At 36.5% G+C, this 15094-nt stretch overlaps 1 protein-coding gene and 1 pseudogene across 1 annotated transcript in view; both read right to left on the reverse strand.

Moving 5' to 3' along the window:
* LOC105463140 (sorting nexin 2) overlaps positions 1–15094 on the reverse strand; it is a 54257-nt gene that overhangs the window by 34450 nt on the left and 4713 nt on the right. Inside the window, exons 2-3 of the mRNA XM_011710094.3 lie at positions 5685–5802; positions 919–1082 (exon numbers count right to left, since the gene is read on the reverse strand). Of these exons, the coding sequence (XP_011708396.3) occupies positions 919–1082; positions 5685–5802 (282 nt within the window). The remainder of the gene's footprint in view (positions 1–918; positions 1083–5684; positions 5803–15094) is intronic.
* LOC112423387 (small nucleolar RNA U13) lies at positions 4847–4977 on the reverse strand (annotated as a pseudogene).

Here is a 15094-nt window from a genome sequence, read left to right on the forward strand (position 1 = left end):
AATTGTTTTATTTCAAGGTCGTCTTCTTGTACAGATATTTTTAAAGTAAAACTTTAAAAAATCATTACATTAGACTATATAAATTTTAAGTGTACAGTTCAATAAGTCTTCACAAAGTGAACACATCTTTGTAACCAGAACCTAGATCATAAATAAGCATCATCACTACAGCTCAGGAGGCCCTCTAATGCTTCCCCTCCAGTTACAACCCATTCTTTACCTGCCAAAATAACCACTACCCTGACATCTAACACTGTACCTTAGTTTTACCTGTTTTTAAAGTTCATATATTAGAACTACATCAGTGTTCTTTTATGTCTTATTTCCCTTAATATTATGTTTGCGAGATTATTCATATTTTTGTATGTGGTTATTTGATCATGGTCATTTTAATGACATTATTTCCATAAATGACTTTTAAATATATAATTTTGCCATTGAAATAACCTCATTTTTCTTTTCCAAATTCACCTTGTCAGAAATTACTGCCAAATCATGAGAATGTTCTTTAACTGATATACATCCTCCCTTCTTTTTCAATAGCAACCTTTAAGTATTAATAGTATTTATTACAAATTTTATCAAATAAATTTACACAAAATACCACTTTATTGTGATTAACAGTTTTCAAAGCACTTTTATATATCATCTGACCAACAGAGAAACCCAGGGAAACACACGCTATTATCATAAAATCAGAAATCACAAACTCCTTCACTTAACAAGGTAAATGATACACCCAGGTCACTGGGTAGAGTGGGGGAGATGGAAGCCAGATCCCATAACTTATTTAGTCCAAAATTCTTTTCCCAAAATGTCTGAAAGGCTTTGATTAGAAATGACTAACAGCAGAGTGATGTTGGGTGGGGAAAAAAAGATATATATTTACATATTAATTTAGAATACATTTTCCTGTACCTCTTCCCTGGATCTATCAAAGATCACGGGAGCAGACATACTCTTTGATTCAATTCTAGGAGCAATTAGTGTCGTAGGAGTGACAGGTGTGACTGCAGGAGAAGGTTCCGAGGATAGGATAGGTTCCCTTTCAGGGCTGTCCAAAGAAACTTCTTCTGTGGCTTCTAGACATAGATTAAACAAGTTAGTTAAGAACACTGGCAAGCAAACCCCCAATATTCTACATAGCAGTTAATGGATTATAAAAAATATTTTTATATTACCCACAAATAAAAAATAATATCATTTAAAAATAATTGTGACAAAGGAATTTTATGCATCCTTCCTTAGTTATTTACCACAACTTTAAAATCAACTGTAACTTTGTTGGTTTTAGAAAGAATCCTATTAAGTTAGCTTAATTATACTAGTGGTAGGGATAAGGCTGAAAGAAAAGCAATGATGTAGATGATTCCACATTTGTGTTTGGATTTGTAACATCTTACACTTGCGGTAACTTACCTTTCAAATATTTATTTACACTAATATTATGATTATTTTATACATATAAACACAAATTTTATGGTGGAAGTCTGCCCACAACTATTTTAACTTGGATTAAAAACTGGTTAGGAAAAGCTACAAAGTTAGTAATCTAAAGCAATTAATTGCTAAAGATTACTGGATATTAATTGGATACACAAATATGATACAAAACAAATAGGTGTTTAGGTCTTAAACTAAAATGCCCACTCACTTGAAAAATCTAATACTAATAATTTTTAAAAAATCAAACCAAATCAATACTGAATGTCTACAGGCTACATAACATTGTGCTAAGTGCAACGGAAAAACACACAAAAATGTAAAATATCATACCTGCCCTCAGAGAGTTTATAATCTAGTTGGGGAAAACAAGACATAAGCATGTGGGATGTTAAATAATAATAAAAGACTTAAATAATAGCCAGGCAAACAATGAAAAGAATGTTATAAGACATGTAATTGCTACATAAGCTATAGAACAAACACTGCAATTTGAGTTGAGACAGGAGACAAAAATCAAGAACAGTTTACAAAATGGATCTGAGAAGACTGAAATGGGTAGAGAAAAAATGAAGGAAGAATTCAATGAAAATGGAATAATAGCATATGCAAAAAGCAGAGCCAGGAAAGGGAAAATTACAATTGATGGCCATAATGTAAACCACAACTTTGCTGGTTTGTAGAATTGATACTAGGAAAGGAAGGCAGGACCTCAAGGAAAACACAGGACCAGGCCAGTGGTTTCTAACCTGAGGTTCTTAGATTCTTAGAGGTTCAAGATGGTGGTAATGATAGTCAGTGAACCATTTTAATCTTAATACCTCAAGGTATAGCAGTAATAGCATATTTACCTGAAATAAGGTTATACATGTCAACATTTTATCAAGCTATGTTTACTGGTTATCTCATATTGATGAGATCCTTACTTAGTATAAATGATCTCTTTTTCATATTAAAAGCGAAAATGATCAATAACTAAAAATCTTTCAAACTACCGTAACCAGAAGAAGGAAAATGGACTATAGATGTTGAAACAGGATATAGATAAGCCTACCAAAACAAAATAAAAGCTTATATGCAACTTTAGGCTGTGATGATTAATGGTATTTATTACTCTTTTTGTAAAGAAATGAAACCAGGCCGGGCGCGGTGGCTCACGCCTGTAATCCCAACACTTTGGGAGGCCGAGGCGGGCGGATCACAATGTCGGGAGATCGAGACCACGGTGAAACCCCGTCTCTACTAAAAATACAAAAAATTAGCCGGGCGCGGTTGTGGGCGCCTGTAGTCCCAGCTACTCGGGAGGCTGAGGCAGGAGAATGGCGTGAACCCGGGAGGCGGAGCTTGCAGTGAGCCGAGATCGGCGCCACTGCACTCCAGCCTGGGCGACAGAGCAAGACTCCGTCTCAAAAAAAAAAAAAAAAAGAAATGAAACCAATGAGTAATACGATAAAGTAAAAAAGCAGTATATCAAAGCTACAAGTGTGAGATCTTTACAACAATAAGCAAAACAGCAAGCACCAAAGAAAACAAAAACCCCAGAATCTGAAAGAGACACTGCTATTTGGCAACAGACTCACAGGCAAAATATTGTGAGAGATAGTAACTTTACTGAGAAATCAGTATAGATGAAGTCATTTAAACTTTTTAATAACATTTTACTTTACTGATACTGAGTTTTGTGTTATTTACACTAACAGGCTGCTTCATTCAAAAACTGTAGGATTTAGATTCAACATACTAATATATAATCTGTCTTAAATTTTCTTCATGACACCTTTTAGCTTAATTAAACCAATATATTACAAATTCACAAGGTTTAATTTAAAGCAGACCTAAAGGTTCAGGAAGATGCTTCATAGGTGCTAACTATAAAGATTAAATGTTCCTTGGAGACATGCTTTGAGACATGTATAAACAGATTATGTCAATGTCACTACAGCAATATCTATATTCTTTCCTTTGGTATAGGAGGAACAAATCAAGTATAGTTTTCTCATTACTGAACAATAGTTTTCACCATCCCAGTAACATATGCTGCTTCCTATTACAGTTTCCTAGAACCATACTCCTCCATAGAAGGAGGAATGCTACACCTGTTAAAATGTATTATAAATAAGAACCAAGTGTACTATTCATTCATTCATACAAAAATCATCAGATTAGGTCTTCAGTCACTTAATGATGTCATTATGAAATACAGCTGAGTTTAAGATGAAAGCTAAAGCATAGAAAAGGTTTCTATTTTTAGGTTAACAAAGGAGACAGATGACTATGTTTATTGTTCTTTAGTTACCATCTCTCTCTTTTTTTAAAACAAACACTGATATTCACCATATTTGATTCACAGAATTTAGTATAGACTGCTAGGTAGAATAAAACACTATAAAGATTTTTCTGGCTGGGCTCAGTGGCTCACCCCTGTAATCCCAATAATTTGGGAGGCCCAGGTGGGAGGACTGTTTGAGGCCAGGAGTTCAAGACCAGCCTGGGCAACACAGCAAGATCCTATCTCTACAAAACATGAATAAATTATCCAGGTATGGTGGCACATGTCTGTAGACTTAGCTACTTGAGAAGCAAGGGTGGGAGAATTGTTTGTGCCCAGGAGTTCGAAGCTGCTGTGAGCTATGATGGCACCACTACACACTCCAGCTTAGGTGACAGAGTGAGAACCTACCTAAAAATTGTTTTCAATTTTTATTCTAACCAAGCTAAGTGGGCAAATATCACTGTATAGTGCTCACTTGGCTAACTCTTTGATCAGTTGTGCATACTGTCAAGAAAAAAAAAAACCTCACATGTACACAAACACACACAGACACAGTTCTGTTGTTACAGTAAGGTTTAAACATGCTCATCTACATAGAAATCTGAGATTATTGGGTGAAGGAATCTTTAAGAAAATGAATAATTTAAAACCTCTTTGTATGACCCTATACTATTAAAAGAATACACAGAATTCTAGATTAGTACTTGATAAGTAGAGAAAGAACTTGTGTCATATTTTAGCATAAGATACAAATACCATGAAACAACTTTGAAAGATTGCCTGGAAAAAAGTCCACGAAAGGACATAATAACAAATACTGTAATATTACAACTTTGGTTAATTGTGATTTTAACTCTAAGTTGTTAGGTGGCTTAAAATTTTAAAGAGAGAACATGATGGTGTGTGGTATCATACTTTTAATTTTGTGACACAATAAAATATGTGAATTCATCTGCAGTGACAACTTCTCATGGACTGAATCAAGGTGTAAATTATATGGATTTTTGTGATGGAGGATTGTATCTTCAAGCATGTTTGTACAAAAACACAGAATGGTTTGAATATTGAACCACTATGAAAGTTGAGAACATAATTATTCATTTTTTATCTTTTTTTCTTTTTCCTTTTTCATGTGAGATGGGTAATGTGCCAATACTATAGCAAAGTTTGAGGGAGGCACATCTCACAGATTAGTGTGAAGTCCCAATCTTGAGTTAAAATGTTTAGTGTGAAAATCCCAAGCTTATGAGCCACAAAAGAATCCATTCATATTAAGTTTTAACTCAATGAAAGCCAGTTTAGGTAAATTAGGCTATTAAACACATAAAATAAAATTTACCATTTTCATTTTTGTGTCATTAATTTTAAGGAAGATGTTGCTTTTTAATATTAAAACATTAATTTTAATTTTAAAGCAGATAATTGTTAAAAAGAGTCCTTTTTTCTTAAGTTAGGATGAACTACACCAAATCCTGCCCCTGTATCAAAAACAAATCCCTTAAGCATCAATTTATTCACCTAAAAGTGGGTCAAATAGAACAGATGGTAAATGGCACAGCAATTTATTAAAACAGCTTTCAAACATAAATATAGAATAATTTTTAAATCCATAGTTTAATTTTGCTTTGTGACAACTTGTAAGCAGCAAAAAAGTACAATCATTGCTATTTCCCAAAGTATGAGTATCACAATCATTAGTCTTTTGCATCTAAGTACTGCCCCAATCAAATTATAATATATAATTTATTCTCAAATGCTTACAGCCAGAAAGAACCACATTTTTGCTTCTCTGTGACAGTGCACATTTTTCATACAGTGATGTGACTGGAAATTCCCCATCCTTCTAAGTTGTTACAAGAGCTGCCACTAACACTTTACACAGAATTTCAGTTTTGTTTTAGATATTTTCTATCTAATAGAAAATATACTGCAATTGACCATTATTAAAAAATAAAGACATGACAATTACCTGCAAAAAGATCTTCTCTGTCATCATCTAATCCAACTTCTGTGGGTTTTGGGCCATTGGAGTTTGCACTAATATCTTCTGCAGGAAGACTAGCTGGTTCTGGAGATGATGGACTTGACTGTTACAAAAGAACAATAATAGGTAAAGGATTGGCATGTTTACCTGTTATAACTCTGTCACCATGTACTACAGAAATAGAACATTCTCTTGGTAAGAATGGAGGAAAGAACAAGAACAGCTATTTATATTTCCTCCTCTGAGAGTAAGAATGAACTAATAACACACTTTTAACTCATCATCTTTCTTAACAAAAAGTCACTTAAGATTTAAAAAAGAAAACCTTTTTTTCTTTCTATTTTTGAGAAAGGGTCTCACTCTATGGCCCAGGCTGGAGTGTAGTGATGTGAGCTTGGTTCACTGCAGCCTTGACCTCCCAGGCTCAAACGATCCTTCCACCTCAGCCTCCAGGGGAGCTGGGACTAAAAGTGTACATCACCAAACCTGGTTAATTTTTGTTTTTTGTTTGTTTGTAGAGATGGGGTTTCACCACGTTGCCCAGCTTGAACTCCTGAGCTCAAGTGATCCTCCCACCTCAGCCTCTCAAAGGGCTGGGATTGCAGGTGTGTGCCAACGCCCCTGGCCAGAAAACCTTTTCTAGTCATCCTTTTTAGAGGTACTAGTTTGTCATACTAAGTTATAATTAACAAAAACCAAATTTAATATTTTACACAGTCATATACAGCAGAACCAAAACCATATCATGTCCCTTGATTTTCAAAAATCCCTAATTTTGTTTTTGTTATTGATATGTTTGTTTTTTATCCTGGTGGAGGCAGATATACCCAAACACCAAAATTCCACGTGACTCAACAGATCCTGAAAACATGCTGCATGTCCAAGAAGTTCAAAGCACTGCTTTACTATAAGAGGAAAATTTACTACTAGTTGAATTAAGACCAATTATTCTAAAATTTCTATCGCATCAAACTGAAAATGTGACTTCTCAAGACATTTATATTTCATATAAGCTAATGACTATTCTTGTGCCCTTTTTTTTTTTTTTTTTTTTTTGAGACAGAGTCTCACTCTATTGCCCAGGCTAGAGTGCAATGATGCAATCTTGGCTCACTGCAACCACCACCTCCACCTCCACCTCCACCTCCACCTCTCAGGTTCAAGCGATTCTCCTGCCTCAGCCTCCTGAGTAGCTGGGATTACAGGCATGCACCACCACATCCCGCTAATTTTTGTATGTGTGGGGGGGGGAGGGGGCAGGGGTGGGGGGCAGTCTTGTAAACTGAAGAATGTGGGGAAAATCCCAGAGAAAAACCTAGAGAAGGGGATCCCCTAATTCTGAGACTGAATGTGTGCAAATCTCAGGGTCAACCCTGAGCAGCACACGTGTAGCCAAACAGCACAGCAATTCTCACAGACTGGAAAACTCAATTGATACTTGGGTCACTGTCAAAGTCCCAGATTAAGACCTGAGTGATGCCTGCATGAGACAGACCCGAAGAAGCAAAAGCTTTGAAAACTGAACTGAGATTAGAACCACTGCCCACAGAAGGCAAAACAGAATTTGTAATCTGAACCTAAGCAAGTTGATTGCCTGACAAAACAAAAAAATAAGCAAAAAATCCCAATAGTCTCCAAAGGATTATAACAGGATGCAGAGTCTACACAATATAACATTTTGGATGTTTAAGATATAGTCCAGGCCGGGCGCGGTGGCTCAAGCCTGTAATCCCAGCACTTTGGGAGGCCGAGACGGGTGGATCACGAGGTCAGGAGATCGAGACCATCCTGGCTAACACAGTGAAACCCCGTCTCTACTAAAAAACACAAAAAAATAAACTAGCCGGGTGAGGTGGCGGGCGCCTGTAGTCCCAGCTACTCGGGAGGCTGAGGCAGGAGAATGGCGTAAACCCGGGAGGCGGAGCTTGCAGTGAGCTGAGATCCGGCCACTGCACTCCAGCCTGGGCGACAGAGCCAGACTCCATCTCAAAAAAAAAAAAAAAAAAAAAGATATAGTCCAAAATTATTTGTCATAAAGAGTCCAAAAAATGTGACCAAATCTTAAGAGAAAAAGACAATCAACAGATGTCAACCTAGAAATAACCCAGATGTTGAATGTATTATTTTTAAAACTTTTAAAAGCATTTCTAACTATACTGTATGAAGTAAAGGTAAACATATCTGAAGTGAATGAAATGACAGCTATCAGCAAAGAAACAGAAGCTGCTGCAAAAAAAGAAAGCTGCTACCAAAAAGAAAAGAAAAGAAAAGAAAATGTTAGAACTGGAAAAAAAAAAATTACCTAAAACAAAAAGTTCACATAAGTGCAATAACAGAATGAGCTGTTACTGAAGAGAATAATGGGTTGTTATTGTTATTGACAGAGCAAAGTTAGTGCAATTGAAAATAAATCTATAGAAAATATCCAATCTGAATAACAAAGATAACTTCTCCTGAGAAAAGAAGTTGAAAAAACGAACAAAGCCTCAAAGACCTATGGGAAAATACCAAAATGTTCCAGAAGGAAGGATGAAAGATTGTTGCAGAAGTACTTAAAGAAACAGCAGCTGAAATTTCCCGAATTTGGTGAAAGATATAAATGTACATATTCAAGAAGCTCAGCAAACCTCAATGAGGCTAAAATCAAAGAATACTATGCCTACACACGTTAGATTCAAACTGCTGAAAACAGAAGCTATAGGGGAAAAAATATAAGCAGCTGGAGAAAAACAACATATTTTCACAGGGGAATACCAATTCAAACAACTGTGGATTTCTCATCAGAATTCACAAAGGCTGCAACGCAGTGGAAGAATACTTTCAAAGTGTTGAAAGATTTATTGACCCAGAAACCTATAAGCAGTGAAAACATCCTTCAGGACTGAAGGTGAAATAAAGTTTTCAGATGAAGTACAAATTAAGAATATTCATCACCAACAGATCTGCTCAAAAACTAATGCTGAAGGAAATTCTTTATGCTAAAAAGAAAAATTACAAGAGCAAACCTTGGGTAAAGGAAAAGCAACAAAAATGGCAAATATCTGAATAAATAAAGCAGATTATTTTTCCTCTTAAGTTAAAATAGACACGACCGTTGAAGTAAAGATTACAATACACATACAATACAGCTACAATACATGTAAACTATTCACAATGTATGATGTATTCTTATCATAACTGAATGCTCATATTGCTAATACCTTGGGTACTCATAGTTTTGACACCAGAAACAAAGAAAGAAAAACAAACATGTTTATATAACAAGAACAACCTTTTCACCTCATAGTCCAGAGCCCAAGAGCAGACTGCACAATGGGAATGATGTGGGCAGTGGGCAACTCAAGTAGAGGCTACCGGGGAGCAGTCCTATCACTATGGAGGGACTATGAGGAATCTACTTCCTTCGAGTGTCCAACAATCAGTAGCTTGGAGTGCCCTGCTCAACTGCCAGGGAGCTGTCACTCTTTTTCTTTCTTTTTTTTTTTTGAGACAGTCTTGCTCCGTCCCCCAGGCTGGTGTGCAGTCATGCAATCTTGGCTCACTGCAACCTCTGCCTCTCAGGTTCAAGCAATTCTCCTACCTCAGCCTCCCAAATAGCTGGAACTACAGGCGCGCACCACCATGCCTAGTTAATTTTTGTATTTTTTGTAGAGACGGGGTTTCACCATGTTGGCTAGGCTGATCTCAAACTCCTGACCTCAAGTGATCCACCTGCTTTGACCTCCCAAAGTGCTAGGATTACAGGCGTGAGCCACCACACCCAGCCAAGGGAGCTGTCACTCTTTAAAGGTTGTAAAAACCTACTTATCTTTGTTCTGCCTCTCCATGCCTCTTCAGGTTCCTACTGAATAGGAAAAGAGCTGCTTTCTAATGGATGGAAAGGAATATGGAGAGTGACTGCCAAATGAGAAAGTGATGGTGGAAAAGAATACTGATGGCTTCTCTGCCTGTGGCACAGGTTCTGCATGATCAGAACTACAGTTGTCCAAGATATACAACTGAGTAGACATCTGTATTCTTAATAAATGAATATTCCTTTATTCCCCCACACCATCACCTGGTAGTAGCAGGATAAAAAAATTTAAGATTTTTTTGCTAGTATCTCTTCAATTAAAAAGTGGCACTTTGGATTCCAAACAAGATCAACAAGGACCACTAAAGCCTCCCTCCCCCACAGACTGACACTAAAAATTCTGGATAGAATACAAAAAGCAACAATATAAAAGTAAAAAAATAGCAGGCAGACTAAGGAGGGAGCCAAAATGCAAAAAATAGCCCATCCTTACAAGGATCCGTTTTGCCATTTTCTCCTGTATTCTGTCTTGACTTTTCCTGAGGATGGCGCCAACTGCAAAACTATGCTATTGGTGTGGGCAGCAATGACTTACAAGCATAAAGGAGGGAAGGTAAATGAACTATGTGGTTGTAAAGCTTAGCATTTTACATGAAGTATACTACTAACTCAGGTATGTATATTTTAAGCTGCAGGGCGACCACCAAAATATATATTTAAATATAATGATATTAAACAAATATCCAGTAGATAAAATGAAATAATAATAAACATAAAGTAATACACAAGAAAGGAGAAAAGGAAAAAACTGAGGAGAAAAACAGTAAGCAAATAAAACAGTAGATCTAATCTAGCCACATCAATAATTAAATAAATAGCCTAAACATACCCATTAGGTACACAGATGGCTAGACTGGATATAAAAATAACTACACATATGTTGCCTAAAAAAAACCTGCTTTAAAGACATATTAAATAAGTTAAAAGTAAAACAATAAAAAAGATATGTCATGCAGACGATCTACAAGAAAGCTGTTGTGCTAAACATCAGAGTGTGTAAACTTCAGAATAAGAAATATTATCATCAACAAAAAGGGACATTACATGATAAAAGGGTCAATTTACCAAGAAGACAAAACAATCCTAAGCATCTATGTAACAAAAGAGCTTCAAAATACATAAAGGAAAAACTAAGTGAACTAAAACAAGAAATAAAAATTAAAAATATACAATTACACTTGGAGACTTCGACACTCTTCTCTCAGTAATTGATAAAACAAGTAAATAGGTAACAGGGAAAGACAGAAAAGTATCAACCAACTTGACCTAACATTTATAGGACACTCCACCCAACAAAACAGACTACATACTCTTTTCAAAAGTACAGACAGAACATTTATCATAATAGAACATGTTCTGGGGCCATAAGGCAAACTTTAACAACTTAAAAAAATGAAAAGCATAAAACATTCTCTTACCATCACCAAATGAAACCAGAAATCAGTAATAGCTATCTGGAAAATCCTCACATTTTGGAAATTAAATAATATACTTCTAAATAACTCACAGGTCAAATAAGAGGTCACAAGGGAAACTAGAAATTATTTTTAAACTGAATGAAAGCAAAAACACAGTATCAAAATTTGTGGAATGTAGCCAAAGTTGTGCTTAGAGGGAAATACATAGCTAAACAGCAAGAGTAGGGAAAAAAGTCTCAAGACAATGATCCAAACTTCTACTTTAATAAGAAACTAAAAAACCAGGCTCGGTGCAGTGGCTCACACTTATAATTCCAGCATTTTAGGAGGCCAAGATAAGTGGCTCACTTGGGGCCAGAAGTTTGAGAGCAGCCTGGGCAACATAGCATGACGCTCCGTCTCTACAAAAAAAAAAAAAAATTAATAAAAAAAATTAGAAGAGCAAATTAAAACACAAAGCAAGCAGAAGAAAGAAAACAAAGAACAGAAATCAATGAAATTCACAACAGAAACAATAGGGGGAAAAAAATCAATGAAAGCAACAGTTAATTGTTTGAAAAGATCCTAAGAGGATATCAAACCTCTACCAAATCAAAATACATAAACAAACAGACAGAAGATGTAAATTACCAGTATCATCAATAAAAAGAAAAGTTTACCCTCCACAAACTCCACAAACATGGTAATAGGATAAGTACTATGACAAACAGTATGCCCATAAATTTCACACTGAGACTGAATGGATAAATTCCCTAAAAGATACCTACTTCTAAAGTTTACCATGAAGTAGTCCTGTATTTTAAAAATTGAATTTGTCATTAAAAGCCTTCTCACAGGCCGGGCACAGTGGCTCACACCTGTAATCCCTTCCCACAGGCGCGGTGGCTCACACCTGTAATCCCAGCACAGGCCGAGGCAGGTGGATCACGAGGTCAGGAGATCGAGACCATCCTGGCTAACATGGTGATACCCTGTCTCTACTAAAAATACAAAAAATTAGCCCGGCGTGGTGGCGGGCACCTGTGTCCCAGCTACTCAGGAGGCTGAGGCAGGAGAATGGTGTGAACCCGGGAGGCAGAGCTTGCAGTGAGCCGAGATGGCGCCACTGCACTCCAGCCTGGGAGACAGAGCAAGACTGTCTCAAAAAAGAAAAAAAAAAAAGGCTTCCAACACACAAAACTACAATTCAGATGACTTCATTAGTAAATTCTATCAACATTTAGGGAAGATGTTAAGACTAATTCCATACAACCTCTTCAAGAATATGGAATAAGAAGAAACACTCGCCCAATCACTTAATGAAGATAGCATTTCTGATATGAAAACCAAAGACATATGAAAAAGAAAACACAAATATCTGTCATGAACATAGACATAAAAGCCTATACAAAATCTAGCAAATTGCATCCAGCAATATATAAAAAGGATAAATACATTATGATTGTGTGGGGTTTATCCCAGGAACGCAATGCTGATTCAACCTTTTTGAATCAGTTTGAAAATCATTCTAAGGGTGGGGCTTAAAAAAAAAGAAAAAAATCAATATAATCTACCTTATGAATAAACTAAAGAAGAAAACTATATGATTATCATAATGCAGAAAAAGCATTTGTCAAAATTAACATCCATTCATGGATAAAAACTCTCAGAAAACTAGAAACAGAAGAGAACCTTTCATTTGATTAAGCTCATAAAAAAAAAAAAAAACCTTACAGATAACATCTTATATCCTGAGATCATGAGAAAGGAAAGAATATACACTATCACCACTTTTATTCAATATTACACTGGTGGTCCTACCCAGCCATTAGGACAAGAGAAAAAAAAAATGGTATAAAGACTGAGAGAAGGAAATAAAACTCCAATCACAAACAATATGATTATCTACATAGAAAATCATCGGACTCTACAAAAACATACTAAACCTAGTAAGTGTTTAGAACAGTTGCTATCATAAAGGGTCAACATGCAACCAAAGGGGAAATACAGAAAGAAACAAAAGCACTAAAAACTATGAAATACTCACATACAGATCTAGCACATAACACAATATATGCTAGATCCGTGTGCTAAAAGCTACAAACATCAGTGAAAGAAAATCAAGTAAGATCTAACTAAATAAATAGAGAGATTATGCTTTTAGCTTGAAGGCTCAATATTGTTAATGGGTTAATTCTCCTGAAACTAATTTATTAATTCAACACAATCCCAATTAAAATCTCAGCAGGATTTTTCAGTAGAAATCGACAAGTTGATTCTAAAATTATAAGAAAAAGCAAAAGAACTAAAATAGCCAAGGCAAGTTTTAAAATAACAAAGTCAGAGGAGTCATTCGACTTGATTTCAAGATTCAGATTAAGTAATCATAACAGTGTAGACTGGGAAAGGATTCTCAATAGATGAATGAAACAATACAGAAATAGGTCAACCCACACATACATGGTCTGTTCATTTCTGAAAAAGACAGCCCAATAAAGAAAGGCTAGACTTTCAACAAATGGTGCTGGAATAATTAAATATCTGTATTTTAAAAAAAGAATGTCAACCCATATCTTACACAAAAATTAACTCAACATGAATCCTAAATGTACAATGTAAAATTATAAAACATTTAGAAGAAACTAAAAGCAAAACCTTTGTGACCGTGGGTTAAAGTTAGCAAAGGATTTCATATATGTGACATCTAAAATACTATCAATAAAAAAAGAAAAGTCAGCTTTCCTTTACCAAAATGTTAAACATCTGCTCTGACAAAGATACTGTTAATCGAACAGAAACACACGTCACCAGGCAGGCATGGTGGCTCACGCCTGTAATCCCAGCAGTCTGGGAGGCCAAGATGGGTGGATCACGAGGTCAAGAGATCGAGAATCCTGGCTAACACGGTGAAACCTTATCTCTCCTAAAAACACACAAAAAATTAGCTGGACACGGTAGCGCGTGCTTGTAGTCTCAGCTACTTGGGAGGTTGAGGCAGGAGAATCGCTTGAACTGGGGAGGCGGAGGTTGCAGTGAGCTGAGATCACACCACTGCACTCCAACCTAGCGACAGAGCGAGACTCCATCTCAACAAAAACAAAAAATAAAAACAAAAAAACAAAAAACACAAGTCACCGACTGCGGAAAAAAAAAAAATCAGAACATAAATAATTCTCAAAATTCAGTATTTTAAATGAGCAAAACAGGTCAGGTGCAGTGGCTCATGCCCGTAATCCCAACACTTTGGGAGGCCGAGGCAGGTAGATCACTTGAGGTCAGGAGTTCAAGACCAGCCTAGCCAACATGGCAAAATCCCACCTCTACTAAAAATACAAAAATTAGCTGGGCGTGGTGGTGGGCGCCTGTAATCCCAGCTACTAGGGAGGCTGAGGAAGGCAAATCTCTTGAACCCAGGGGGCAGAGGTTGCAGTGAGCACAGATTGTATCAACTGCACTCTAGCCTGGGCAACAGAGTGAGACTCCATCTCAAATAAAATAAAATAAAATAGGCCAGGTATGGAATAGGCCGGGCGCGGTGGCTCACACCTGTAATCCCAGCACTTTGGGAGGCTGAGGCGGGCGGACTGCCTGAGGTTAGGAGTTCGAGACCCACCTGGATAACATGGTGTAACCCTGTTTCTACTAAAAATACAAAAATTAGCTGGGCGTGGGGCCTGTAATCCCAGCTATTCAGGGGGCTGAGGCAGTAGAATCTCTTGAACCCAGGAGGTAGAGGTTGCAGTGAACCAAGATCACACCACGGCACTCCAAGCCTGGGCGACAGAGCAAGACTCTGTCTCAAATAAAATTAAAATAAAATAATAAGCAAAAGATGTAAAAGAACACATAACCAAAAAAGATAATATTCAGATGTTATGTACATAAAAAGATACTCAGCAACATTAGTCATTAGGGAATATATATTAAAGGCATGAGGTAACACTAAACACTTCTTAGAATGGCTAAAAGTCAGTGGTGTGTTGGCAAATGTTTAGCAATCAGATCTGCAGAGGAGAAGATCCAGATTTTTAGCTTTTGCTGATTTCTGTGGTAGAGCTGGGAAGACGTACTTTCCACCATACAGACATAATTAATCTCAAGAGCATAGGTAATAGGGAAATATAGTAAAGGAATTAGTGAGGAGT

This window comes from Macaca nemestrina, chromosome 6, assembly GCF_043159975.1.
Source record: "Macaca nemestrina isolate mMacNem1 chromosome 6, mMacNem.hap1, whole genome shotgun sequence".
Classification (NCBI taxonomy): domain Eukaryota; kingdom Metazoa; phylum Chordata; class Mammalia; order Primates; family Cercopithecidae; genus Macaca; species Macaca nemestrina.